The sequence below is a fragment of the Hippocampus guttulatus genome, chromosome 18 (genome assembly GCF_054856545.1).
Source record: "Hippocampus guttulatus isolate MCC_2025c chromosome 18, RoL_Hgut_1.0, whole genome shotgun sequence".
Taxonomy (NCBI): Eukaryota; Metazoa; Chordata; class Actinopteri; order Syngnathiformes; family Syngnathidae; genus Hippocampus; species Hippocampus guttulatus.
Genome location: NC_141278.1, coordinates 7,157,312 through 7,184,955, shown reverse-complemented (window position 1 = coordinate 7,184,955; position 27,644 = coordinate 7,157,312). Strand labels below are relative to the sequence as shown.

The 27,644-nt window shown below is 45.2% G+C and overlaps 1 protein-coding gene across 1 annotated transcript; it reads left to right on the top strand.

Moving 5' to 3' along the window:
• Positions 1–2,319: 2,319 nt before the first annotated feature.
• Positions 2,320–27,644, top strand: stt3b (STT3 oligosaccharyltransferase complex catalytic subunit B). The gene is made up of 16 exons (XM_086136509.1): positions 2,320–2,834; positions 9,754–9,862; positions 11,170–11,457; positions 12,403–12,468; positions 15,364–15,463; positions 15,934–16,032; positions 17,625–17,771; positions 20,017–20,065; positions 20,648–20,802; positions 21,832–22,043; positions 22,670–22,857; positions 23,449–23,620; positions 24,568–24,741; positions 25,891–26,004; positions 27,036–27,242; positions 27,356–27,644. The coding sequence occupies exons 1-16, from the start codon at positions 2,575–2,577 to the stop codon at positions 27,428–27,430; spliced, it is 2,415 nt and encodes an 804-aa protein (XP_085992635.1). The 5' UTR covers positions 2,320–2,574; the 3' UTR covers positions 27,431–27,644.

Sequence of the window (27,644 nt, the reverse complement as noted above, 5' to 3'; positions counted from 1 at the left end):
CATTAGTATATTTTTCAATACCAATTACTTGTTTTGTGCCTTTTGGTCAATCAGTGGGATCAGTTGCAATGCATATACTGTATGTGAATGATCAAAGTAAATTGTACATTTGTCTAAAGTGTTTCATGAAATGTTTTGTAAAAGATACAGTATGTTCATTAAATTTCAACATTTTCCCAGTGTTCTTTTGCTTCACTATACCAAAACAAAGGAAAGACAGGATATTTTGGTTATTTGTAGCAGGCTACGGTATAATTTTAATGGTCCGGCCCACTTGACATCTACCGAGGCCGTATGCGGCCCACAATGTGAAATGAGTTTGACTCCCCTGCTTTAAACCTTGGTGAACTGCATCGCTATGTGTAGGTTAACGATGGGCATGATGATTCAAAGCCTTTTGACCAGTTCAGGCTTCGATGGGGCTCTGAGAAAGCGTTACACAGCAAAGGTGCCAATGAGAATTTCTTGCCAAGTATCTTGAGGGGTCCCCCCCACCCCCAGGACTGGCCTTTGGTGGATAGAGTAGCGCATTAAAAACGCCTTTAGATGCCAAGTAGAAAATTGGCTTCTGTGTAATGTTATTGGGTCGCAAACACAAAGGCAAAAAGCAATGCAAATATTCAAGTCTTTCCCTTTGAGACAGCCGGCAAAGACGAGAGAGCTACGCTTGCCTTGCCCATTAATTTTGCCCAATTTCATCTGTGTTTGGCATTTTGACAAAAAGGCTCTTGAAGCAATTGTTATGCATATTCTAATCTGTATCTTTCCAAACCGACATGTATGTATTTAATCACATTTTATATTTGCACCGTTTTCTATGGACACGGCGTTTATCCGTGTCTCTGAGAGGATAGTGCTACCTTTTGTCTCAGTGACTCCTTAAGAACTCCAAACTTGTATCCACTTCTGACAAGCCACTCTACAACATGACCTCCATTAATTTTTCAAATCACCCTTATCCGCCTTTCATCTCCGCATCTCAAAAACTGTGTGATCACCCTTTTATCTGCCCTTTCTCATAGCCCCAATCCACAGCTCCATTAAGCCGACTCTAGTGCAATTTTCTCAACATGAATATTTCATTTTAATGACAAATTGTTTTGTTTTGGCGGCCCGGTGGTCCAGTGGTTAGCGCGTCGACCTCACAGTGCAGAGGCAACGGGTTCAATTCCAGCTCTGGCCTCCCTGTGTGGAGTTTGCATGTTCTCCCCGGGCCTGCTAAATTGTCCCTAGGTGTGAGTGTGAGCATCAATGGTTATTCATCTCTGTGTGCCCTGCGATTGGCTGGCAACCGGTTCAGGGTGTCCCCCGCCTACAGCCCGTAGACGGCTGGGATAGGCTCCAGCACCCCCCACAACGCTTGTGAGAATAAAGCGGATCGAAAAATTTGTTTTGAGGGGGCGGCGGGTTGGCTGTAAATATTACGACTGCAAAGGGAAGATGGTCGAGCACATTGAGAGATTCATGGTGTTTTTGCTGCAGAACAAAGAAAGTAACATCAACACTGCCGCAGAGGTGCCCGATTTTAATACCAAGCAACGTGTTGAAAGGAAGACATATCAGAAAGCGTTCGTTTATAGGAGCAAAAGGGAGCGGGTCGGAGGCGTAAGCACACTAAGTGAGAATTTTCCTTTTCGCGTAAAACATTAAAGAAAAAAAGCGACGCAAACGTCACGATATCCTTTATATAAGTAGAACGTTCGTCAAGCAGTGCTGACGGAGGCGCCTCTTTATGTACAACCATACCAAAGATGACAATTGCACCGTTCTTCTTACAATTCCAATTCAAAACAACACAATATGCATCTTCTGTTTCCAAAGACAGCTTTTATTTCAATGAAAAAAGCCAACGTCCATTATGGCCTTTAAACCCTTGAGTAAAGTTGTGAACGTATGAATACTGTGTTCTTTTATGTGCTGACGAACATGATAAATGGTGTGACATCATCAATCTTAATGACCAATCCAATCTAGAGCACAAGGGCACCACAGTTGTACGGCGGGAGAGAGCTTTTATTTTAATATGACTGTTAAGGCTTTGCTTGCAAATACACCCCCACCCGAAAAAAACTCTTACTTTCTTTATGTGAAAAAGAACGTCTTCATTCACAGCCAGCGCCACATTGACACAAATTGAAAATCCTCAAAGTTAGCTGTCAACGCTAAATTCGACTCCGTTTCAATTGGTGTGTTGATTCTGTCAATTTACTCAATACTCTTCTCCTATTGGTTAAACAATACGGAGCCCCGCCTTATAATACCTGTCGATTTTTAACAGGCCGCGACGGCTTCCGGTAACCCCGCCCATCGCGTCTCTTCTTCCTCTTTCCACCGGTGCTCTAGTGTGGAGAGTCGTGTGGATTCACTGTTGCGGTTTCGGTGCGTCGCAGGCGTGTGCATCACGCAATGTAACGGCCACCAGTCCCGTTCTCGTTTTAAAAACATTGATAAATTCCTAGGTAGGCGGCGGCCAGGGAGGAAACCAAGAGAACGTAGAACAGCGCGGAGCGGAGGGAGATTCGGTAGTTTTGGCTGGAGGGGACTCTAGCAAATCGACCGACACCACGCGCAGAAATGGCGGAGCACCACGCAGTCAGCGACGGCAAGCACAAAGCGTCCGCGAATGCCGGCAGCTCGGTACACGGGAATAGCCGAGCCGGCGCCGCGGGTGCAGCGGGCGGCAGAGGAGGCCTGTCGGGCGGACTGACACAGCCGGCGGGGTGGCAGTCGTTACTCTCGTTTAGCATTCTCTTTCTGGCCTGCCTCGCAGGATTCAGCTCCAGACTTTTCGCCGTGATTCGGTTCGAGAGCATCATCCACGAGTTCGACCCGTGGTAAGTCCAAGCTAGTCAACACATTGTATTGGTTTTTGTCATTATTTGTTAAAAACACGCACACAATTCCTTGTTACATTAATGTCCTGTTTGAATGGTTGAGAGTGATGGATCATTATTTTGCCCAAAGGAAGCATTTCCTTCAGATCTCGGGGGGGGGGGGGGGGGGGGGCGTTCGATACTCATGTCAAGGTCTGGCCGTTTGGTTTGTCCGAGGAGCGTTGACATTTAAACATGACGCTTGGAGTCTTATGCAGCCAGCCGGGCTAGTTTGACTACTTGTCTCGTGCTGAATTGGCAGTCTTCAACACTCGTTGAGTCCCACCAGAACTGCATTTTACTCAAATGGGAGTTATAGATCACCTTGAGAAATGAACGAGTGTTTGTTTTCTTCCTTTCGAGAGTTTCAGTGCAATCGAAAAGGATATGACGTTGCACAATGTGGCAAGAATTCGCGACAGCCGCGACTATTCTGATTGATAATTGCTGTTGTGCCGCAGGGATGCACTCTTATCGTAACATTTAATTTGTTGGTAATTATACCGCGGAATGATAAACGCATCTGGGGATACAGCGGTTTCGTTGACATTTTCGCTGGTGCTAGTCACCATTGCGGGCGGTTTGTAACCCGGAAGCAGATGGCCTATTGTGTGACCTGTCATCACAAAGCAGTACTGTATTCAGTCCACTTTGGTCACGTGGGTCGTGCGTAGAACCGACTTCCTCTATGCGGTCGCAAATTTAAAAATAATTTCAATTTAAAATCAACATCGCAAAAAATGCAAAAATATACGATTACTGATTTTGGTCTGTAACGTGGAAGAAAATAGGTTCGTCGTATTGTACTTCCTTGTGTGTTTGAGTGCCCAAGAAGTGAATCCACTGGACAATTGTTGACGGGTTAGTCGTGACTTTTGAAATGCAGGCAACATTTTAACTATTTATTCTGTACAAAAAATAATTGCCACAGGGATAATTTATATGAAAGCATACTATAGGCGACATTACTTTACACTTAATATTATAAATATATATTTGTAATACGTTTACTTGAACCATGTTGTTCTGAGCATCTACGATAGTGTACTTGTGTTAGCACTACTCGTCAGCAAGTTCCGGTTCTGCTATTTTCATCCTGTCACTGGTGTATGGTACCCTTTTGAAAGCTTAACGGTGGACCGGCTAAGTATGTTGTTAAGAGTCTGTCCGTTTTTACTTAGAGCTTGGAATTAGCTCCGAGCATTGACCTTAACATTGTTGCGGCGTGTTAAATACTGGTCAGAGGCTCCTTTCTCTCATTAGCGGCTTCCCACATAGCACCTGGGTGGTCACCAGAGTATTTTGCAACACTTCATAGTGAGAGTTGGTACTTTTTTTTGCCTCATTATAAATCTGTCAATAAAATCAACAGGAACTTTTATATACAGTCAAACCTCGGTTTTCGTCCATAATCCGTTCCAGAAGGCTGTTCGAAAACCGAAATTGTTCGAAAACCGAAACCACACTCTTTTAAAAATAAAAATGTTTACGGAACACGTCTGCTCACAATGGAAATCAACACGAGGAAGCGTCACTTCCTCGTGTAAGGAAGGCGAGAGGAGTCAAATGGTGCATTCAAGTGCGCTCAGTTTGTACGAGAACCGAAATTTGTTCGTCATCCGAGGCATAAAAATCTCGAAATTTTTGGTCGAAAACCGAATTGGTTGAAAACCGAGGTTTGACTGTATATGTTTTTACTGTAGGATTGTTTGAAAGTCCTGCAAATAGTATACCAGCGATCGATAGTAATAGTCATTAAAAAACATTCCATGTGAACAAATTCCGGGGGGATAATATTTTTGCAGCATTCACTCATTAGTCTCTGTCATCAATTATTGTTAGATGTCCCCCACCCAAAATATTCTCGTGGAAGTGCGCATGACAACCATTTACCAATGTTTATTTGAGATAGTCACAAAAACGCACACATTGATTGGATTTGCTGGCAGGCTGCGAGCAGCCAACAAGGAGTCAGACTAATGTATGTTCTCTGGGCTCCAAAACAATGAAATTGCAAATGTAATGGTGAAAAATGGTCGTTCAGATTTTTGTCAGGTCAATCAAGTAAGTGGATTGAAAATCCACTCGCTGTTCATTCATCTTTAGTTATGCTCGTCACATCACAGAGAAGCCCACCCGCACATTTTTAACATGGTGTGACACCTTTGGCATTTTTTTTACAGGTTGTATAGCACAGAACGGCTGTTTTATTGATTGATGTGGAAAAAGTGAAGTGTTGCGACTGGATTGGGCTCCTACTTTTGTCAAGCGCTGAATTCTTCATTTACAGTCTGTCTACGGTCTAGCTCGTTTTGTGGCCGACTTGTATCAAAAGGATCAATGTCATTTTCCCCTCACAATTCTACACATAGCACACCGTCATGACACGTTTTAAATTTCAGTCCAAAGAATTCCACTCAAGCAGAGCCCAATGATTTTCAAATCATGTTCAACCTGTATTTAATTGGATATGTGATATTTCAGGTTCAACCTGAGAAACGTTTTTCGCAGCTAATCATTGGATAAGAATTGTAGGTATCTAACACGTTTGGAGATTCCTGAATGTCGTCTCCTCCTTGTCACAGCGTCGCGAGTGTGGAAGTATGGAAGAATGAAGGGCTTGAATCAGGGCAAACTGACAGGTGTCAGCATGCACCTAGCTCCTTGGGAGACCACCGCTACATTTCAAGCAAAGGCAGGGGGTGGGGAATTGTGGAAGAATCGTCGGAGGATTTCATACCTGTCAGGCATCCAATCCGAGGGAGGTTCTATAGATGGTGCCATAGAAATGTCATTGTTTAAAATTTATTTTTTTAAATTTTTTGAGGGTCTTTGTTGAAATTAATCCTTGACAAAATCCAACCTAAGACATGCAATTAAAAAACTGACATGGCTCCGGTCCTTTCTGACACCTCTGGATGCTGGGCACCACAGTAAATTCTGCAATGTTTGTTTTTGTTTTTAATATACCCATAACATTTTATCAATACAATGAGCAATTATTGTGAACAAAGGCCATTCTTTCTTCTGACTGTTCTGGTCTAACCAGCGATTCGGTTCCTGATGAAATTCAATAAATTACGTTGAAGCTGGCGAAACTTGATTTTGGACGCGACCGAACCACAACGGTATCCTATTTACTTTGGAAAACAATGATCCCCCCCCCCCCCCCCCGTTACATGTTCCGGGCCAAATCAGTAACTGAATTAGAATTCATTGTATTCCATTGAGTCCGGGCATCAATGATTTTTCGAAGGCCTTCATTTTAACATCCAGAAGGTTGTGAATGAATGTGGTTTAGCTTTTTTTCAATGTCATGTCAATGTAACGCCTGTTGCGTTTTAAGATGGATGGAGAATTTATATTAAATTGAACCGCTGTGCTCCGCTAGGACCTTTCAAAAAAAAATCTCCACTGTAAGCTCTCTGTCACAGCGAAAGGAAATTCTCTGGGCGCTGAGATTAATTTGGGTTTCCTCAGCCTGATGAAGAGCGGAGCATACACTTTATAGTGTCATCCGTTAAGCCATGAGCGATCCTTCATCCGTGCCACCAAAGCCCTTAAATGTGGGGAACCCCCCCCCCCCCCCCCCCCCACCAATAACTGGGATGATATAATTGGTAGACTATCCGATGCTCCATGAAGCACAAGAATTTTGCCCCCCACTAAACAAATCACCGTCCTTTTTCCTCCACTAAATTATGCATGCTGAGTCACGGTTATAATAGTGTAATTTTGTGTTTTTACAAAGACGAGGGAAAAGCCCCTTTGGACTTATCTGTATTCTGCTTGGTTGCTCATTAAATTACGTGGATAACGGCTGCTACATCAAACGATTTCCGCTTGGGGGTTTCATGCAATGGGACCACATTTCTTGTCCGAGTTCCAACAACAACAAAAAAGACAGAGCATGGTTTGAATTTACCGTAATGTGGTTTAATTAGTTTTTAATATGAGATATTCCTCACACACTAACCAAGACAGTTGACCAAATTGTTCTGGCTCAGTTGGGTTGTTGTCTTTTTCAGTTGACAGACAGTGGCAAAATGGCCGCCGCGTCAGATGGCTAAAAATTGTTACTTCAACTCTTCTTCCCCAAATGCAATATTAATCAGAATGTTGCGTTTAGACTAGTGCAGGTGCATGGAACGTACTGGAAAGAACATTTTCCGGTTGATTTCCCCTTGAAGCCATCACATTGCAGCTGCATACACTGAGCTAAGCTAACTTGCTTATGTATGGACAAAAGTTAACTATTAAAGCTGGTGTTTTGTGATATAGTAGTGCGAGCTAAACTTGTTTCGACAGTGTGTCAATTACCGCAAAAAAAAAAGCAGTATTGACACTGATGTAATCTGCCCTCTAAACTCTTTACCTGCGCAGGCTGGCAACAAGGACAACCACAAGCCACCAAGTTCTCTTTGTCCTCTCACAAAAGCACCATTAAAAACAAAGACTTAAAACATTTCAATATATTTCTATTGTATAATTTATTTGTGTACAACTGCTGGAATAATGGTTGACCCCTTAAAGGTAAAAGCAGTAGCAATTGCTGCCATTTTGATTTTGGCCAATTATTTGACGGGCCCTAAACGGAACAAATTTTCATTCATATTGACCCAAATTAGAGAAATATAAATGTTGAACTCCCGCATCACTGTGTAAGAGCGTTGCCCTCCCGTCTTATTCTAGTTGCGTAGATGAAGCGCCAGCGGCAGCGTGTCTTCAGGACATAATGATAATGGAAATAGCCACCGTGGTCCAGTTAATTATTGGTCTCTGCTGGCTGCTCTGCCTCTTGATGCAGCTACAGCGGCTTTGGACCAACATTCATTTGTGATTTAGCAGAACGTCTTAATGATTCAGTTCGCAGAGAGGCCGCGAAGGTTTCAGTGTCTTGACGGTGTTCGCGCTGATGTGCAGTCCATCGGGGCGGCGGTATATTTCACGTGGTCTCTTCATGACTTTGCAGTACGTAGCAAAGCCATCATGATCAGCAATAACCCCACTTTTTTTAATGTCAGTTGTATGCCCCGGTAGCTTTAGTTTAGTTTTTTTTTTTTTCTATCATCCGCCTGTACTGTTCTAAAAAACGTCAATATATATAGTATACTACGACGATGAGGTCATCATGACACATGGTAATAAAGATTCTTGTCGTCAAAAGGCGTCACTGTCACTGCTGAATAGGTAAATAGAGCAGCTTCTGTTTGTTCTTTTGTGTTTGCAAGACCGTTTAGTGTCAGTCATTAATCAAATTCTGGGTGATTTAATGCTGTTCTCTGCTGCCTAGTTCGCCCCAGTGCCTTATCTTATTTTCGCTTGATGGTAACAATAGATTAATATTATTAGTATTTAAAAAAAATATTATCTCCCAATTAGTTATATTTGCACTTGTCTAGATGAGGAATGTGAAATTTAGGGGCATCGTCGGAGTTAAACGTGCACTCAGGGGGCTGTTTATAACTCTGAAATGCTGTAAATCGTGAAACAGGTATGTGGATATACCTGTCTTGTTTTTTAGACATACATACACCTTTTTCCGAGGCCGCATGAGCCTTTTGCGTGAATTTTGTGAGCGGCTTCCGGTATGAACCACAATTTCTTTTTAAATTTTTTTTTGCAAAGTAATTGGTTGCGTGAATATACTTTCTATGACAGTTACAGACTTAAAATGGGAACGCTAATTGTTGCATCTTAAAAGAGAAAACATTCCAATCCTCCTCCTCATGTAGCCGAGTAGGAGGATGACATAAGGTGGCTCGCAACACTGTCCAGTCGCATGTTCAGCACCACTCCGAATGCTGTTGCAGTCCCTGCACAGTCATAAAGTTGTTTGCGTTTTGTTGTCAGAGGTTAGGATTACGGTCTTATCTCATTTAAATCAGACATTGGACCCAGGCAAATCCTTCATCTTGGATCAAGCTCACTACTTCAAGGTGCCTAACAACAGCAACAATATTGATACAGAGGAAAAAAATTCAATCGTTGAACCGCTTGTCTGTGCAGAAATTCTTATTACTAACGAGCACCAGTCCAAACGCACGGCACATAAGTTCTACTCAATGCTTAAAGTCTAAGACGCACGCCCCCACAAAGCTCATCTTTTGTCACCTTGACAACAATATCTTGGGAAAATAGTCATTACAAATGGTCCCAAAAAAAATTCCTATTTGCATTTAGAACCGAAAGTCTACCTCCCTAAGAGGAAATGATCATGACAGTTAAGCTTGCTTCGGTTGTGCCGTGCCTCGACATCGCCACCGAAAAGGAGTCGTCAATGAAATGGAATCACGGTTCCTTGGAGTCCCGAGTGTGTACTTGAGGGGCTACCGTTTTCTTTTCTGTTCTTGTCGAGGATTATTGTTCAGTCTTTATCTGGAATATCACCACGTCAAAACGGAAAATGTCAAGGAATGGTGGAACGTAATTTAGTCTACTCACAGTCACTGTCAGTTTTTTCTTACTACTGGTATTTAAAATAAAAAAAAAAAATTTTAAACGAACGCGTCATAAAGACCGACTAGCCGCAGCGTGTACTTCCCTCTTTGTGGCAGCAGTCTGCGACGTTTTATTCCGGCGCTTGACTCAACCCCAACCCCTTCATTTTCACTCAAGCACTTTGAGAATAAACACCCCGGTGTATCTTTTTGTTCCCGATTTTTATTTGTGTTTGTTTAAATTGCTGCATTTTTTGTGTGTGTGTGTGTCCACCATCGCGTACGGTGGATTGTTGTTAGCATTACCTGGACAAAATTTAAGATGGATTCTTTTTCCAAAAGTTTTTTTTGGGGGGGAGGGGTCTGTCAGCTGACAGCAATTTGACAAGCGGCGACAAAGATGAAACTGTGACTTAACCATATTTTTGTGTCTCCGTTAGGTTCAACTACAGATCGACGCATCATCTGGCAACCAATGGTTTCTACGAGTTTCTCAACTGGTTTGACGAAAGGGCCTGGTACCCGTTGGGAAGGATTGTCGGCGGCACAGTAAGTCCCTCTGCCAACTTTGGCATCCATAGACTACTCTTAGTGATGGATGGATGCATTTTTAAAAAAACGGTATGAATAACATGCTCCTCAGCCTTGCAATAAATTCAGAGATGAGCTAATTGTGCTTCGGGCTGGTCAAATTGCTGCACAGCAAAGCTAATTGGTGGGAGATCTTTGCCATTTGTCTGATATCTCCCATTATTCTCCAAAACACAAGCGATCCTTCGGCTTTGAACTTGGCCTGTTCTCCTTTCCCATATATTAACTCATTCACTCCCAAAGACGTTTTTAAACGTCTTTTCAGACATGGTCTAGAATTGGCTGGTACTGAATGAGTTTAAAAAAATGCCACGCTGGTTTTCATTTTGCGTCTCTTCTTTGTCTCTGTGTCATGTGAACGGTGAATTCGGAGCTCACTACAAAAAAAAAAAAAATTTGATTTGCTTCAAGCGGCGTGCGTTTTGACCCGTCGCATTCAAACATTCAAGCATTCAAACCCGTATTCCGCCATGTGACTTCCGACAGAGGCTGTGAAGTGATCCACGGCGAGCCGAATGTGCAGGTTGTATTACCTGCGTTTGATTTTTACTTGACGCGTCTCTCCTTGCGCTATGACCACCTAAATCCGCACAGTCGATTCCGACACCATTAAGACCTTTTTACTTTTACCCTCAACCCATTACTTTAGCTTGAGTACAATAATTACGTTTCTTATCTTTTTCTAACCGGGGCGCATCTTCATCGTTAATTGGCATTCCGACAGCGCCGGCCGGCGCTGCACTTTTCACATCCTGACAATGCTGCCACCCCCTGTCATAGTCGCAGCCTTTTTTTTTTTCGGGGGGAATTGGGGGGGTCTGTTCTCATGAATTGTTTATGATAACATTAAGCCTGCTAGCACTCAGGTGGTTACGCCATTTAGCAAATAGATGGAGCCTTTATCACCTACCGTGACAGTCGACTTTTTTTTTTTCCGGGACCAATCCATCGTATTTCCATTTCACTCGCACCCATCATGCATTCCGCCGAGGAGACCTGCCAGATATGCGTTCCCCGGAAACTACAGATAAGAAAGAAGTGACTCTTGAATGCGGCCGTCCAAAAAGAGCACAATAGAAGCAATACACCAAACCACGGCGGACTCGGGACAATGAGCAAAGCTTTTGTGCAGTACGTTTCGTTCTTTTTTTTCGTTTGTTTTTTAAAACAGAAACTCGCTCAATGAATGCTTACTGAGACACATTGATAAATAATGTACCCCCTTCATTAAATCGGCATTTAAAACTCCGTGCCCGCCTCCGCAGGTCTATCCCGGTTTAATGGTGACTGCGGGACTCATCCACTACGTGCTCAACTTGCTTCACATTACGGTCCACATCCGCGACGTGTGCGTCTTTCTGGCGCCGGTGTTCAGCGGTCTCACGGCGATCTCCACCTTCCTGCTGACGCGGGAGCTGTGGAACCAGGGCGCCGGGCTGCTGGCGGCCTGCTTCATCGCCATCGTCCCCGGCTACATCTCCCGCTCGGTGGCCGGCTCCTTTGACAATGAGGGCATTGCCATCTTTGCCCTGCAGTTCACGTACTACCTCTGGGTACGTGTGCTTCATTTTATTTTTAATTGGTTCATTAAAATGTGAGGAGGCAGAGTGTTACTGTAGGAAAGAAAGTTTTATACAGCAATGTCTCCTTTCAGGGACAGCGGTCACTACAGTGGACAGCGTATCATGTTATCGGGTTACAGGGTGCATGAAAGGGTTAAAACAAGAATGAGAGGAGAAGAAACCACTCGAGGCCAGATGAATAAAAATGAGCATTCAATCCAGCTGTACCCAGTTGGCGAGTGGGCTCACATGCACATTGTCTTGGTTTGACTTCCATGAATGTGCCCTTACATCAATCCCAATTTTTTATTATTATTATTATTATTTTTTTTCATCCATCAATCTCCTTTCTATCCCTTTGATTGTCACTCTTGCGTATCCTGTCTGACTTGGGGCAAAATGAACTAGTCGGCAGGCAGTTGCAATTGTTTCATCATCTATTTTTTTTTTATTCAATTGCAATATGCAGTTTTTTGTGGGGGGGTTGTTTTTGTTTGTGTCCCATCAACCTGTTGCTTTAAAAAATAAAATAAAATCCCAGAAGAGGATCTTCTCAGTCGTTTGTTCAGTTTCTGCAAACGTAGCCCAAAAAAATGGGCCCCTCATTTTAATGTTGTATGGCCTCCCTCAGATGATGAATTATACATCAGAGGTCTTAAAAAGGCCTGCTGGGTTTCCATGCTGACCACCTGGCGGCCCGGTTAACAGCACACCCTCACAATAACACGACCTTTTGGAATAGCGGAGGAGAACTTTCGTGACGCGGCAAGGCGGCTCCTACGAACGTGTCAGGTTTTACATCACCACCGGATGTTTCTCGTGCTTTTTAGCGTTTTGGACATTTTTTGCTCGTTGGCTTCTCTCCGTTTGGGATCTTGAGCTTCGGCTTCTGGCGATGTGGCTAACGCCTCTTCTAATCTATTCGTCTTTCTCCAGGTGAAATCTGTGAAGACAGGCTCTGTGTTTTGGACAATTGGCTGTTGCCTCTGCTATTTTTATATGGTAAGTAGCGTTCCGCGCGAATATCGCGTTGCAGACGTTTTGACCCCATGGCTACAGCTGGGAATTTTATTTTTTATTTTTTTTTAATCCCATGATTACTGCTGCTGTTTGTGCAACCAAACCCGGTCACAAACTGTGCCTTGGGTTTAATCTTTGCGGAGAGTCTCTTGAACTTTTAGAAAAAGTTGTTTTTCAGCTCAATGAACTCGAGGCAGGTCAGAATGACAGTCGCGGGAGTTTCTCCTTTTCAGTCTCACGCAGTCGGCCGATGCTTGCTGATGAAAAAATTCATGAAGAAAAAAAAAATCCTGCTTCCCCCCACCAAACGTCCGGCAAGAGAAGCGATAAAGGGATTATCCCAGGGCCCTTTTCCCTTTCGTGACAAATTGTGTGCAGATTTCTGAAAGGGGGCGTGTCTGCCTTTTTGATGGGGGCGTGGTGGGGGCACTTCCTGGTAATATCTCTGGCTGGATTTTTCCAGCTCGCAGAAAGCAAGGCATCCAACGAAACAAAAACACAACTGTCCGGCTTCATCGACCCCACCGCTTCACGGCGTCCAAAAGGGGCCGCTTTGATAGATCGGACCGATCTCAAGACGAGTACGACAGAATCAATTGAAAGGAGAAATTTGAGTGTGTGGCAAGACATGTAGCGTAAGAATGATTTCTTTTTGGACATGAGACACATAAATTCCTGTTTCCATTTTATTTTATTTTTTTGTGAGATTTGCTCGTCTCCATCATGCGTGCTATGAATTGGTAATAAGTGTGTACTTTATCCGCAGCCCTCCCACTGTTGTTGATACAGTTGCCCTAGCAACAACCAAAAAAAGCTTTTGATCATGAAGCAAAAGCACAGCATCAACTCTTTGAGATGCTTTTTTTTTTTAGTTACAATCCCACCACCCTATGTTGACGTGTGGCCATTTGCACTTAATACGTGGCGTAACCGAATGTGACATGCGCAAAGATGGAACAAGATCCCCGGTCTTGATATCAGCCTCTTCGGAGGAAATGCGATAAGAAGAGCGAGATAAGGAAAGGGATCATCAAAGCAGCAGGCTTCCCCCGATGGACCGGAGCGACCATAACCATGCTAATGGCTGTGCAAAAATTCTGCTTTTCACAGTTGCTGGCATGCGAGGGTGGAGGAGAAGCTTGATGCGCAACAGCCTGCTCGTTATTCAAGTCATGTGTTTTCATGATCCCTCTGTCTAAAGCAGGGGTGCCCCCACCTTTTATGATCTCCCGCAATCGACTGTGACCGCATGTGCACGCGTAAGCACACGCCCACCCAGCTGTAACGGCCCCGAACCCGAACAAAACAACAAATCAAGTCCATTTGTGGAAAAAGGAAATCACGGCCTCCCTTGGTGAGAGACCTAACGCGGAGGCACGGGGGCGCACTTTTGCAAATTGCTAACGGCACGAATATCACGGTCGTAGCTCACATGTACCGTTTTAAAATGATTCTCCTGACGCTCCAGATTGCCGTTTTTTGCCAGTGCCTTCGGTGAATTGCAGATGAAACAAACTTTGAATGAGAATACTTCTGGGGGGGAAAAAAAAAAAAGAGTGACATCGCAACAGCTCTGATCGCAAGCTGCAATTGCAGACTGCTAACCGCTAACAACTTCCGGCGACAGAGGTCACGCGCCCCCCTTAGTTTAAAGGTATGATTTTATTTTTTAAATGGGGAAAGTGAAACTGATAGGATGCTTAGGGTGAAGTGTACAGTAGCACAAAAATATATCATCTTACCATGCACATTTTCTTTATTTTTTTGCCTGCCATGTTGGCTGTCTCCTCTTGAGCATGGCCCCGTCAGCAGATGAGCCGAGTGTGAACTTAAGAGCGCGATTTAAGCATAAAAGACTTTGCCCCAGTCGCTATGCGATTCTTGCCCCCGAGCTGTTCCCCTTGGGCTCAGAGGCCACGTTGTTGGGCTTTTCCAACCACGTTTCTTACAGCGTCGTGTGTTGGGAATCGGCCCTCGGGCGGGACTCTGCGGATACCCAGCGATTGGATCTAATCACCATTTAAAGGGCAGATTCGATTTGTGTGTGTCGCGGAACGCTTGAGATGCTGCGCCGCGATGTGATGTCACTGCGTGAGCTCGTCACGCTCCTCAGAGCCGCAGGCTAACTCGGCTCAAGATCAATTTTTATGTTTTCTCGTGGAGGTAGTTTGGTGTGTCATTAGTTGATGCGTTTGACTTGGATATGGAGTCTTTGTGCTAGTCTAGTGAGAAGGTGCTACTTTGTATTATGCCATCGAGACATAATCATGTCAGCTAGCCAATCATTTAATTGGCTCAAATTTGCTAATTAACACCAAGGCCCTGACGGGAGATCAAACTGTAACACTTGATTTGTAGAAATAACGCACACCATGGGGACTGGCCAAAAGTGTCTATTTGTGACAAAATAGAAAACTGACCGTATTTGAACACACAGAGGGGGACGTACTTGTCACTCGCAACGGTAACGTGACTCAAAGGCTCATCGACTGAGAGCAAGAAGCCCGAATTCTTGCTTTGTACGCTTTTGTCAGTTGTGTTCGATGCAAATCCTGCAGATGGTGTCTGAAATAGTTTTTTTTTCCCGCACTAATAAGGTGCCCCTTCAATGTAACGCCCATTTTCAAACTGTTTTCATATATCTGGCGCACCGCATTATACGGCGCAAAGAGTAGTGGTAGCAGTTGCATTACGCATCCACTAGATGGAGCTACGCTAAAGGGAACACAACACAGCTTGATTTATATCGAGCGTTGACAACCGGTGCAGCTGTAAGGTGCTTCCCGCGGACCTTTTATTTCTTCCAAGCCTTTTTTGCAGTACCAACACGCGTTCAAACGAAATGAAAGCAGACGCATGTGGATTTGTGTCTTCCAGGTGTCGGCATGGGGAGGCTACGTGTTCATCATCAACCTGATTCCCCTCCACGTGTTTGTGCTGCTGCTGATGCAACGTTACAGCCGACGAGTCTACATCGGTATGGCGCACGCGTTGACCCGACGAAGGCGTTGCCGGGGGTGGGGGGTGACCTGATGCTTACACTTGGATTGACATGGGAATTTAAAATAAGGAGGTGAATCTCCTTCTACCAGATGTTCAAATTTCAAATTGACATTCATAAGCAGCTGGCCATGCTTTCTCAAAGAAATGCTACCACCTGCCCCCCTCGTGTCGTTTAGCTTTTTCGTTGTTTTTTTGTTGTTTTTTTTAGTATTAGTATATTTATTAGTATTTTTAGTATTTGTGATCATCAAACCTTCATTACATGTCACCTGACAACACGAGAAGCTGTCCACTGTAGTGACCGCTGTCCCTCAAAGGGTTAAAGTAGACTTGAGTCTACATTTGTTGAAATGTGTGCCATTGATGTCCCTTGGGAGGATGAGCTTGTGGTTTGATAGTTTATACTCCCCCCCACCCCCACCCCATGTGCTTATCTCTCTACAGCTTACAGCACCTTCTACATTGTTGGTCTTGTACTATCAATGCAGATTCCGTTTGTCGGCTTCCAGCCCATCAGGACCAGTGAGCATATGGCTGCCGCCGGTAAGTCGGATGGACTTTTTCATTTTCGGATGGGGAGTGCAGGTGCCAAATCCCTAAAAAACAAAACAAAGAAATAACCTAGCCAATCCGCATTACCATAAGACGTCAACGTCTGTCTCGGCCAATGAGAAGCGTTGTACTCTTGACGATCGCGTAGCACGATAAAAAGGAAAATCAACGACAAAACGTCCACGATAGCCGAATACCAAATTTGTGCGTTAGCGGCAATGTTTCGAGGCCCGTCGAGTTTTGTGCAAGCACACGCAGCCGTTCCAAGCGAGGCGCGTTTCGCAAGATTCCCTGACAAAGCAGCCCGCTTTGCCGGCGCATCAACGGATTGCCGACAGCAAAGAAGTAAGTACTCGCGAGTCGTTTTGCCAGTACAGGTATGTGTAGGTCTTTTTTTTTTTTTTTTTTTTTTTTTTTTTTAAGCTTAAGTATTCCAATGATTTTAATTATAGGTGGATTGTTCAGACAAAGGCTATGACAAAGTTCCACCCATCTAGGGGCATATTTGTATGTACTGCAAAGTGTTAATTATGTAAATATATATAGTAGAACACCTTGTGTGAGGAAAAAAAATTACTGGCCAACTGCAACTGATACTTTATCGGTGCAACATTTAAAGTGCAACATTTGCGCATGTCGGGAGGGGCATGGGGGGAGGGGAGAGAGAGATCACAATTTGCCACCACCTCACGTGTTCAAGGTACACCACCAAAGCAATATTCTTTTCAAATTTAAGTGCTCTCTGTGACTTTTTACACTGCCAACATGCATTTATGTGTACCGTAGCGTTCTAAATATCCGATTAATGGTCCTGATCTAATCTACTACCCTGCTCTCCCTTAATGGCCTCCTTACTTAGATTTAATGACACCGTTGATTTGAAAGCGGCGTAATGCTGCTGAATCAGCCCTATTTTATGATGTTTGGTTTGTGCTTTTAAAAGGTTAATACAAGGACCATGTTTACTTCTTTTTTTTTTTTATGGAAGTTGATGCATGTTAATGGTGGCGATAGGGAATTCAAAGAATAAATGCATAGTCTTGAGTTAAGTCGCCAACAATGGGAATCTTACATCCGCTGCCCGCAAACAGCATCCGAAAAGTCTCTGAACAATTCAACCCCAAATCTATCTGCCAGTACGCTTTTTTTTTTTCCGGCTACCTCTTCCCGCATCTATTTTGTTGCCTGTGTAGCAGCTGCTCAGAACATCTGGTGGTGGCATTTAGCAAGCACCACGGGAGACGATAGGAGAGTGACTGAGCCGTAGATTTGTTGGGACGGTGCACCCCCCATCCCCCCATCCCAAGGCACGCGGGAGGGTGGCGTAGAATTTTAGCACCGTGGCTGCTTTCCAAGAAACCTTCAGGGGCTTCGCTGCGAAAAGGGTGCGATCTGCGCTTGCGCGGTTGAAGGTTGTCGCGGGTTGGTCAAAGAAGCTGCAAAGAATGCTGGAATGGAATTCGCCAGACGTCAAAACGGGACGATGAATGGCAAAATATAAAACTCAGTCGCGATTTAGTTTGACAAAGACATTTGAAAGTTGTCAGATTTTTTTTTTTCTTCCCCACCCCCCTTTCTCACAGGTGTGTTTGCACTACTCCAAGCGTATGCCTTCCTGCAATATTTGAGAGACAGACTGACCAGACAAGAATTCCAGACGCTCTTCTTCCTCGGCGTTTCGCTCGCCGCCGGCGTGGTCTTCCTCACCGTGATATATCTCACGTACACAGGTATGCTTGCGACGTCCGGTTACGGTATGAACGAGGAGCGCATTTGATCTGTAGCTCTGTACAGATGTGCTCGTGTTTTTTTTGGGGGGGGTGGGGTTGTTTTGTTTTTTTTGACGATGTTGTTATTGTTGTCATCTTTTACCGAGCAGCCAGGGCAGATACTTTGAGCTACCTGGACGTCATAAGAAATTCTTTTCCCGGTTTTATGGTTGTCATCACATTTTTTTCCCCCTTTGCATCGGCCCTTTTTGTGGTGGTGTGACAAAAGAATGGAGGAGAGGAAAAAACAAAAGTCTGGATGTCTTGCCAATTGCTCTCAAAATCTGTCCCAGTTTGTTTGTTTTTGCGCGGCGCAATTTACAGTTCAAGGATGATGGGGATGATGCCGCAAAGGCTTGTGCAGGATTCCGCTCCCTTCAGCAAATATCAAATGTGAAATGCGTTATATCGCACCGAGTTTTATTCTCGACGCCCACGCTCGGCTCACATTCAGTGTTTTGTATTATTAATATATATACACACAAGTAGGCAGTTTTTAACATTGTCCTGCTGGTTCATATTTTCTTCTCTGATGTGCAGCTGCGCTCTGGTTTCGTGGTTAGCCGAGCCACCAACTTTTCATGCTTCCTTGTGCTGTTTTTTTACTTCATTTGAATTTGCGCGAGCATTTCAATGCTGTTTTAAAAAAAAAAATCCTGCTGAGGAAGTGCTTTTTGGTGAGCGTAAACATTTCATGACATTTCATTCCATGTTCGCGAATGAGAGTTGATTTGCCGTTTTGGGAGCACGCCATTCAATATCAGCCCAAATCACCGGCCCCCAGTGGCAACAAGCGGCATAAGTTTTCAGCCGTTCAAGCGATAAAACACATTGGATTCTTCTGTGGATCATTAAAGTGGGCTTCATGTCACCCTGTTTATAATCAATTGCTGTAGTTGGACCACTTTTAGCCAAGGTGTGTGTTTTTATATCTACTGCTGGTCGTGTGTGGCTTTTCAACACTCATCAGCACGAACCACGGAGTGCTTTTTTTTTTTTTTTTGTAACTCTCCAAATTTTATTCTGTCCAGAAAAAAAAGTGTCATTTTGAATAGTTGTATTATGAAGAGATGGAACCAAATGAGTCACCGTTTTCAAATGGGCAAAACGTTGCATTTTGCAATATGCAGCGCAGCTCGTTTGTGTGGTCTTGCATGGGTGTTGGTTGTGCACACCTACGCCCCCCGCCCCTCCAGCAACATTTCTGAGCTGTAATGTATTCCAGATCAAAGCTCCCAATAGGTATGCACATCTGAAATGCCTTGTGCCTAATTTGCAGCTTAAACGCTTCCTCTTATGTTTCTAAATAAGAGAATTGCATTCATGAAGTTGTCAAGACGACTACTGTCGCCACATTCTTACAATCAGGAGACCGATGATCAAACATGAGCTTTCCTAACCCCCCCCACCCCCCATTTTTTCCCAGCATAAATATATAGCACAGTGGTTCGTTGGTTTAAAATAGGACACAAATGTTGCTTGCAAATGTTGGTTGCATCACATGGATGCCTAAGAGACATAAATCAGTTGGACTCATTTTAAAATTGTACTTCCTGCTGCGTAACGTATGTGTCACGCGACTGTCAATACACTCCCAAGGATCAAAATCGCAGCACACTCAATTCATTGAAAGCATTAGGCGGCTTTTCACTCAAGGTGCCGAATTCAGTAAGTGTGCCGAACCACGCTTTGTTGCTCAGGAAAAAAATGATTCTGTGATTTGCACGTTTGAGATTTGTCGACGTTTGGGCAGGTAAATACAGCGTTTCAGACATCCCGTGATGAAAAAAAAAAAAAAAACAATTCATGACCGATCCCTGCGAGGTGTCTAAAAGTGGCAGGTGCTTGTTTTCTGCTATTGGAGAGCGCGCGGACTTTTGGAAATGGAACTTGGCCACAGGGCATCATGCTCCCGATTGAGCCAGAGTACAAACTGCAAGCCGGTCGAAGTCATATTTGGCCAGAGGGACGGCAAGCCGCCAGCCAACTTGGCAGTCGGAATTCAAAGGCGATCAAAATCTCTTGATGTCAGCCCTGCCGCTCGCTGATCCGCCCAGCGCGGACGCCGCCTCTTGCCTTGTGTCAACCGGGACGTTCCAACGTGACCGGCCGCAACATTCTGACCACTTGCACAATAGTGTAGCACTATATACAGTATATTTTCACAATTACAACTTCCAAATTATGATTTTTTTCCTTTCCTCAGGATACATCGCTCCATGGAGCGGGCGTTTCTACTCGCTCTGGGACACTGGGTAAGTTCTGCGAATGTGTGCTGAACAACTGGGGAGTTGAACAACACTGCTCATGTTCCGTTAAAAAGGGGAGAAGGTGAGGTCATGTCAAAAGAGCAGGGATCTCAAACTCGCCCATGATATTTTGCGGCCCCCTAGTGGACATCAAGGTGTCATGTTATTGCGGCCTTCGGGTTTTTTTTGGGGGGGGGGGTCTTTGCCCTGGGACTTTTGGGTGTGTTTTTCTGCCATGATGAGAGAGGCATAGCAACACGCATCCTGTCATCTCCAAATGACAGACGTGTGTGACATTCGGTTCCCGCCCCTAGTCGCTGATTGACGCCGTGTCACATTTTTTTCCTTTAGAGGCTGATGCAAATTTCCCCCCCCCCCCCCCCCCCCATTGTAATGACTAAAAACTTCTCAACTTGTATCGTAAAAGGCCGTAATGAATGAACAGAGAGCAAGAAACCCAAAGGAAGAGCCTAACCCAGCATGTTGATATATCTTCATGTTACAAGATCTTTCCACTCTATTATTCTGGAGAATTTACGACGGAATTTGTCAAATTTCTCACGTCTGTCCTTCCAAATTTGCCCTTAGCTACGCCAAGATCCACATTCCCATTATCGCATCGGTGTCGGAGCACCAGCCGACAACGTGGGTCTCCTTCTTCTTCGACCTTCACATCCTAGTGTGCACGTTTCCGGCGGGCCTCTGGTTCTGCATCAAGAACATAAATGATGAGCGAGTGTTTGGTAAGTCAGTTTGGGCTGACTTGAATTGGGGGTGGCGTGTTTGGCATATTTTATCACCTGATGGATAGTCATGAAATAAATGAAGGGGACCAAACTCCATGCCTTGAGGGACACCATATGTAAACTGGTGGTCCTACGTCCATCTCAGTAGCTGTCCTTTTTTTTTTTTCCTCCCCCTCGAGAACATGCTGTCTATGACAATATAAATGACGTGATCAGCCTTTCAACAGAAGTCAGAACTTGAATTATAGAAACGGAAGGCTGAATTGATTGGAGCACAGAAGTACTTGTGAAGCCAAATGCGCTGCTGCACAAAGTGAATGCTGACACTTTCATATTATTCAGGAGCGTCACAATGAAGTGCCTTCATTCAGATTAAAAAATATATATATTCTTAAAGAAGTGTGTTGAGTGTGGCTGGGATAAAATAGTCATAAATGGCTGTCCACCAGCTCCAAAATCCCCCCATGGATTTATTATTATTTTTGCACATTATGAAATGAAGCGGGGCCTTGCTAATTGTCTGACCCGGTGTTTGCATTCATTGAGCAATACAGTACTGTATTATACAGAGAGAAACTTCTGTTAATGACAAAAGAATCCGTACATCATACTGGGGAAAAAAACTCGTGAAAATATATAATATACCAGAAAATTATTCTTGTGAATAGGCAGCAGTCCGGCTGGCCTCTCAAAATATGCACCCCGAAGGATACCAGGGGACTCACCGTCGAAACATATTACAAGCTTTTGAGGTAAAAGAATCGGCCAGCCCTGTCGAGATCAAGGCCAGAGAACCTTTAGGCGATAGAAAAGTCCTTCAGCGGTCAGTTTCTCCGACAACTCACTCAGCCAATTATTGCTATTGATCGGCCCCTCACTTGTTGAACCCGGTCGGTGCTTTTCAAGGACAAAAAGCCACCGCCGCGCTTTCTATTCAGGGTGTGTCATGTGCACAACGAGAAAAGACTGATTAGCTGAGCCTGTGGCTGTTTTTTTATTTTTATTTTTTTTCCTTCTTGCCGCCAGTGGCCCTGTACGCCATCAGCGCAGTGTACTTCGCCGGCGTGATGGTGCGTCTCATGCTGACGCTGACGCCGGTGGTGTGCATGCTGTCGGCCGTGGCTTTCTCCAGCGTCTTCGAACACTACATGGGAGATGACACCAAGCGGGAGAAACCCCCGGCCGAAGACAGCAGCGACGAGGACGACAAGAGGAATTCGGGCAATCTCTACGATAAGGTATGGGTGGGAGCGTTGTCAAGTTGTGCTGGACTGATGGAGTTTTTTTTTTTGTGGTGCATGACACCACCGCGAGCTGGATTTACCTCGCAGGTCCCAGTGCTTGATAACAATTTCAGCCTCTATTTTTTTTTTATGCCCCCATTTCCCTCTGATATGGCTGTTTTCGCGTCCCGTGAACGCTTGAAACGGCACGCTTGCCTCCTGACGCCCAATATTGCAACGCAAGCAACTCCAGGAAGGCTGGCAGACGTTCATCTTTCATCTCCGCATCCCACCAATATTTTTGGAGCCATTTCGGCTAACCTGTGATTCAGCCGTGATTCAACAGCAGCTCTTTGATACTCTTTCCACTCCTTCCCCAAGCGTGCGCGTGCGCGATGGATGACTGGTTCGATATGCTTTATTCTTTGTTTACAATCCCCGGACGAAACGTGGAGTGCCAAGCTTAGCACCACGTGTACATCGATATTTTTTCCAAAGTGAATATCCCATTTGCAGCAACCGGGCCAATGGAATTGGAATGAAATCGCTTGTAGGTTGAGATCCATTCCGGACAGTCCAAAGCCTGACTAGACGAACGGCGGCGTTCTTATTCTCGTTCTTGAAACGTCTTTGTTTCCCAGGCTGGCAAGGTACGCAAGCACGTGTCCGAGCAGGAGAAAGCGGAAGAAGGCCTGGGTCCAAACATCAAGTCCATCGTCACCATGCTGATGTTGATGCTCCTGATGATGTTTGCCGTCCACTGCACCTGGGTCACCAGCAACGCTTACTCCAGCCCCAGTGTGGTGCTGGCCTCTTACAACCACGACGGGTAGGAGCTACGCGCACACACACATTGACGCGCCCCTTGCCGTAATTTGACAATGGCGGTAAGAAGAGCTTAAGGAGCTAAATCGGTCGTAGTTCTGACATGGGGGAGTGGAAGGCTCCCACAAAGAGCAGCAAGACATGCATATTTCATACAGCATTTTGTTGAAATATTGATGCATGCGTGACAGCGCACGCTTTGATATGGCGACTTCCGAGTTTCTAGGTCACATAAATGCGCTTTTGTCATTGCCCATCTTCGGCGTGGCGCTCGCTTCAAACTTTCCAAACACACGCAGCGAGGTGTCGTGAAGTTGCCGTGCTCCTATAGTGCGTAACCGGTGTATTTTATATATATATACTGTATGTATATATTTTTTTCCTGAATTGACATCGGGGCTCCTTATCATTAACTCATTCACTCCCAAAGACGTTTTTAAACGTCTTTTCAGACTTGCTCTAGAATTGGCCAGTACTGGATGAGTTAAGGGGACGGCATACGGTACTCGCTCAAATAGCAACGTCGGCTCCGTGAGGAAATGCGCCCAAGTGGGCCCGGCGTTTCTTTGACGACTTCCCTTTTTTGTCTTGTCAGGTCACGTAACATCCTGGACGACTTCAGGGAGGCCTACTACTGGCTGAGGCAGAACACGGACGAGCACGCGCGCGTCATGTCGTGGTGGGACTACGGGTATCAAATTGCGGGGATGGCCAACAGGACGACGCTCGTCGACAACAACACGTGGAACAACAGTCACATCGCGCTGGTGAGCTCTTTGGCCTCAAATTGAGCGCGTTCACATTCTCGCCATGTTGCACTCTCGTTTTTGATGCACGCACAGAAAGAAATGATCTCTCCCACCAGCCACGGATGATCATCAAGCTCCGCAGTGATTCATTTATAAGATTTTTTTTTTAAATTAAAATTGCCAATTCTAACCACTCTCTCCCGAAAAGCCCAATTAATGTTGTTTTCTTAAGCGTTTTAATTTAAGGACACTCCAGTTAATTGCTGCCGCGTACTGTAGGAGGGTGGCGGTGTTGATTTTAAAAAAAAAATGTTTAACGTTGAAAACGCCATCTGCTCTTTGACTGCCCCTTTGCCGCCTGCCAGCTCCCTCATCTGTTCTCCGCAAATAAAAATCGCGGCGCGCGAGAGGGCGTAATTGACTCCCGGCTAACCGCTCCGCTTGCGACCCCGTGCCCGTGATTCTGTCGCCTTTTATTTGAGCTTTCCTTCAACTTTTGACTGCGACAGCGAATGGTTATGGAGGCGCTTCCTCTCGCAAAGCACAGAGGCAAAACTTTACAAGCGTCATAAAAAAAAAAAAAAAAGTTTCGCCCGCAAGGATGCAGCCAACTGCCGAGATTAAAGCCTGCATGCGTCCAAGACTGGCAAGTGTTTGTGTCTAGTTAGCAACCACAGATGTTTTGTTTTGTTTTTTCCTCCCCCTGAATGTGATGGTAAAACTTTGAGCGCGAAGCTGCATCGCAAATCTGTACTAACGGCCTTTGCCGGAAAATATAGACAAAGCACATGACTTCTTTGCTTACCCGTACAGAGCTTTTACACGACAGTCATTCACCCACAAATCGGGCTTCGGTTTACCGCAGGGTGCGGCAAGTTGCCCTTCGAGTTATTTTTCCACACTGCACTAGCGATAGACGAGGTTACATTTCCAATCGCTTAAAAGTGAGTTTTGCCACCCTTTAGGTGGGCAAGGCCATGTCTTCCAATGAAAGCGCAGCCTACAAAATCATGCGGTCCCTGGACGTGGACTACGTGCTGATTATTTTCGGCGGCGTCATCGGCTACTCGGGCGACGACATCAACAAGTTCCTGTGGATGGTGAGGATAGCGGAAGGGGAGCACCCAAAGGACATCAGGGTAAGTGGCAGCAGCTCGCCCGTCGACCAATTTTTATCGGCAGGCCTCCAAAACGGCGCAGCACATCGATGAGAGGAAGGAGGACAAGCAAATTAGCACAAACTGGCTTTTGTTGATAGCTGCGACGGAATCGTCGAGCGGGTTTCAACGCGGCCAATAATCGAGTGCGGCGACTCAAACCCCCGAACACCACAAAGACGTCGAAGACGTACCAGCTGAGCAACAATAATCAGTTTAAATGGCTGTAATCTCTTTAAATGTACCCGGCAGCTACATCACCACTATGGCACCCCCCCGCCCCCCACCCCATTCCAGCAAAGCGTCGACTGGTAGCTACTTAAGCTAGCTGAATACCAAGAGGAACCAATGACCACTCTGAGGCGCTAGATCGAGTATAAAAGATAGTTACACTTTGAAAGAGGAAGTAGCAACCATTGGAAAGCTGCTTTTATTGGTAAACTGTCATCGATGCTTTTTGGCGTCACTTTGACATGAAAAGGAATGATTGGAAGTGGCAGAAAAGAAAAGGGGCTCTTTTTAGAAATGCAGCTTGAGTATTTATCGTCTTGACTCGAATATATATTGCGCCGCCGCCTCCTTGGCGGAAAGGTTGCAGTCGTGTGCCTCTTCCGCCTTCAAATGGCTTCTCCCAGCTACTTATCCGTCTACACGGCTCTGTCTTAGCACGTGATCCTTTCACAAAGCGCCCAGTCTGGATGATTCCATTAAACACTCGCCTCCAATAAAACCCAAGTGCAGCTTCCAACCCCCCTCCACCCCCCCCCCCCCCTGAGTGTAAGATTCTGTCTTCAAGTCGTGCCTCATCGTTTTTGTACACCCATACTTTGTATCTTCCTCGAGGCCACGACACAAACAGTGCAGTAGGAAGATGGCAATGCTTTGTCGTGTATTTGTCCTAATGGTCTTACTTTGAAATAAAATGCAAATTAAAACTGGAGTCAAATGACGGGACGTTTTCAAATTGGAAATCAGATTAGCTCCAACTGCAATATAGTCGGGGATAACTGTACTTCTGTTTTTTGTTTTTGTTTTTTTAATCTTACAATATTTTGGTCCTTGGCCTCGAAAAATCCTGACAAACATACAAGCAATAAATCATCTTTTTTCCCCCTTTCTAATATCTTCCAGGAAAGTGACTACTTCACCCCTCAGGGAGAGTTCAGAGTGGACAAGGCCGGTTCACCCACTCTGCTCAACTGCCTCATGTACAAGATGTCCTACTATCGATTTGGCGAAATGCAGGTGAGCCGAGCGCCGAGTTGGAGCGAGCGAACGGACGGACCTCTTCGTTTTGCACCGCCACGACAACATACTCCAGTTATTTGTTGAGTTGCGCCTCTTGAGGGCAGGCGGGGTCTGGTTAGAATCCCTCGATATTTCCACCTGGCGCTCTGATCCCCTTCAGGGGGCTCAGTTAATGAGTCGCGTTTGTGTGTAGAGGGTGGGGGGGGGGGGTTCACACAAGTCTCGTTATCTCGGAACGAGTTGGGTGCACCGTTGCTGTGTTGGTATGCTGCTTTGTCTGCGGTAACGAGCAGTCGCGGGAGCTGACTGACTGGTTGAAAGGTATTCGGCAGGTGTCTCGGGAGTCCGCGTGCTGTGACAGGATTGTGGGTAGGAAAGATTTTAGGGTTGTTGTTTTTCTGATGCCTTGTTCTTTTGGTACTGGGGGGGAGTAGGCAAAGGCACCTGAGAATAGTGCCGACGAGCTTGGCGCAAAGTGCAAAAAAAAAAAACACTTTGCAAAGGGACTTAAAAACCTCAGCCTGCCGAATCTTTTCTTGGTCTGTTTCCATCCTGGGGAAAAACAAAATTCCGACAGCAAAAATGTCACCAAAATGGATGCAGATGTTGTGGGCCTTCCATCTAGCGGAAGAGTAAATGTGGTGCCTGTCACTATACGTCACAGGCAAAGATAGATGATTGGTGTTTGTCATCAAGACTTTTCCACCCAATTCCGTGAGAATCATGAGATCATGCCCCAGGGCACGCTGATTCTTATTTCCCGACCAAAATGGGATCTTGCCCAGCAACCTGCAGCCTTTGCGCAGCTTTTGTCAAGACAAAATGACCTCAAAGCCTTTTCAAGTTCCCCTGAAGGTTTGCAAGCGTCCGTATGTTGCTGCCTTTCTGCAAGACTCCTCTAAATCTTACTCTGCTTCTTGTCGAGACGGGTTGCTTAATAAGCTTTTATCATTATCATTATTTTGCCCCAGGAAGCTGTGTTTCTTCTGACATTTTACTACCCCTGTCCCCCTTCCCCAACCTCCCAGCTGGACTTTCGAACGCCGCCGGGCTTCGACCGGACGCGCAACGCCGAGATCGGGAACAAGGATATCAAATTCAAGCACCTGGAGGAGGCCTTCACCTCCGAGCACTGGCTGGTCAGGATCTACAAGGTCAAGAACCTTGGCAACAGGGAGCCGCTCGACCGCAAGCCTCGCAGCGTGGTGCCCAAACAGAAGTACACGTCCAAAAAGGTACAAAGCGCTCCAATGTGCATTTATGCATCCAAAGAGCGTTCCTATTGACACTTTGAGGCTCTCTGTTCATTTAACAAATTCTTCTTCCGCGTTGTATTTGCTCCTTTCAGACGGCCAAGAGGAAGCGAGGCTTTGTGAAGAACAAGCTGCTCCTGAAAAAAGGCAAGAAAGTCCAAAAAAAGTAACCCCGACGAACTCTCCTAGGAAAAAAATTATTAAAATAGAATGCGAAGAAACCTCTGACAAACAATGAAGAGCACCCGGGTGTGGATTTCTGTGGCACTTGGGCTCAAGCGTTTTTTTCATCAAGAGCACCCCCGTGCGGCGAGAAAGGTGAAGTGTCAAATTCTGATTCTCTCCAGAGAACTGTTGTCCATTTTATCTTGGGGGGGGGGGGGG

What these genes read in the sequence shown, in the direction of transcription:
- stt3b (XM_086136509.1), top strand. Translation starts at nt 2,575, where the DNA reads ATGGCGGAGCACCACGCAGTCAGCGACGGCAAGCACAAAGCGTCCGCG. An exon ending in CAGCCGACGAGTCTACATCG is followed by an intron (nt 15,464 to 15,933) that starts GTATGGCGCACG and finishes ATCTCTCTACAG; the next exon opens with CTTACAGCACCTTCTACATT. An exon ending in TACTCGCTCTGGGACACTGG is followed by an intron (nt 20,066 to 20,647) that starts GTAAGTTCTGCG and finishes ATTTGCCCTTAG; the next exon opens with CTACGCCAAGATCCACATTC.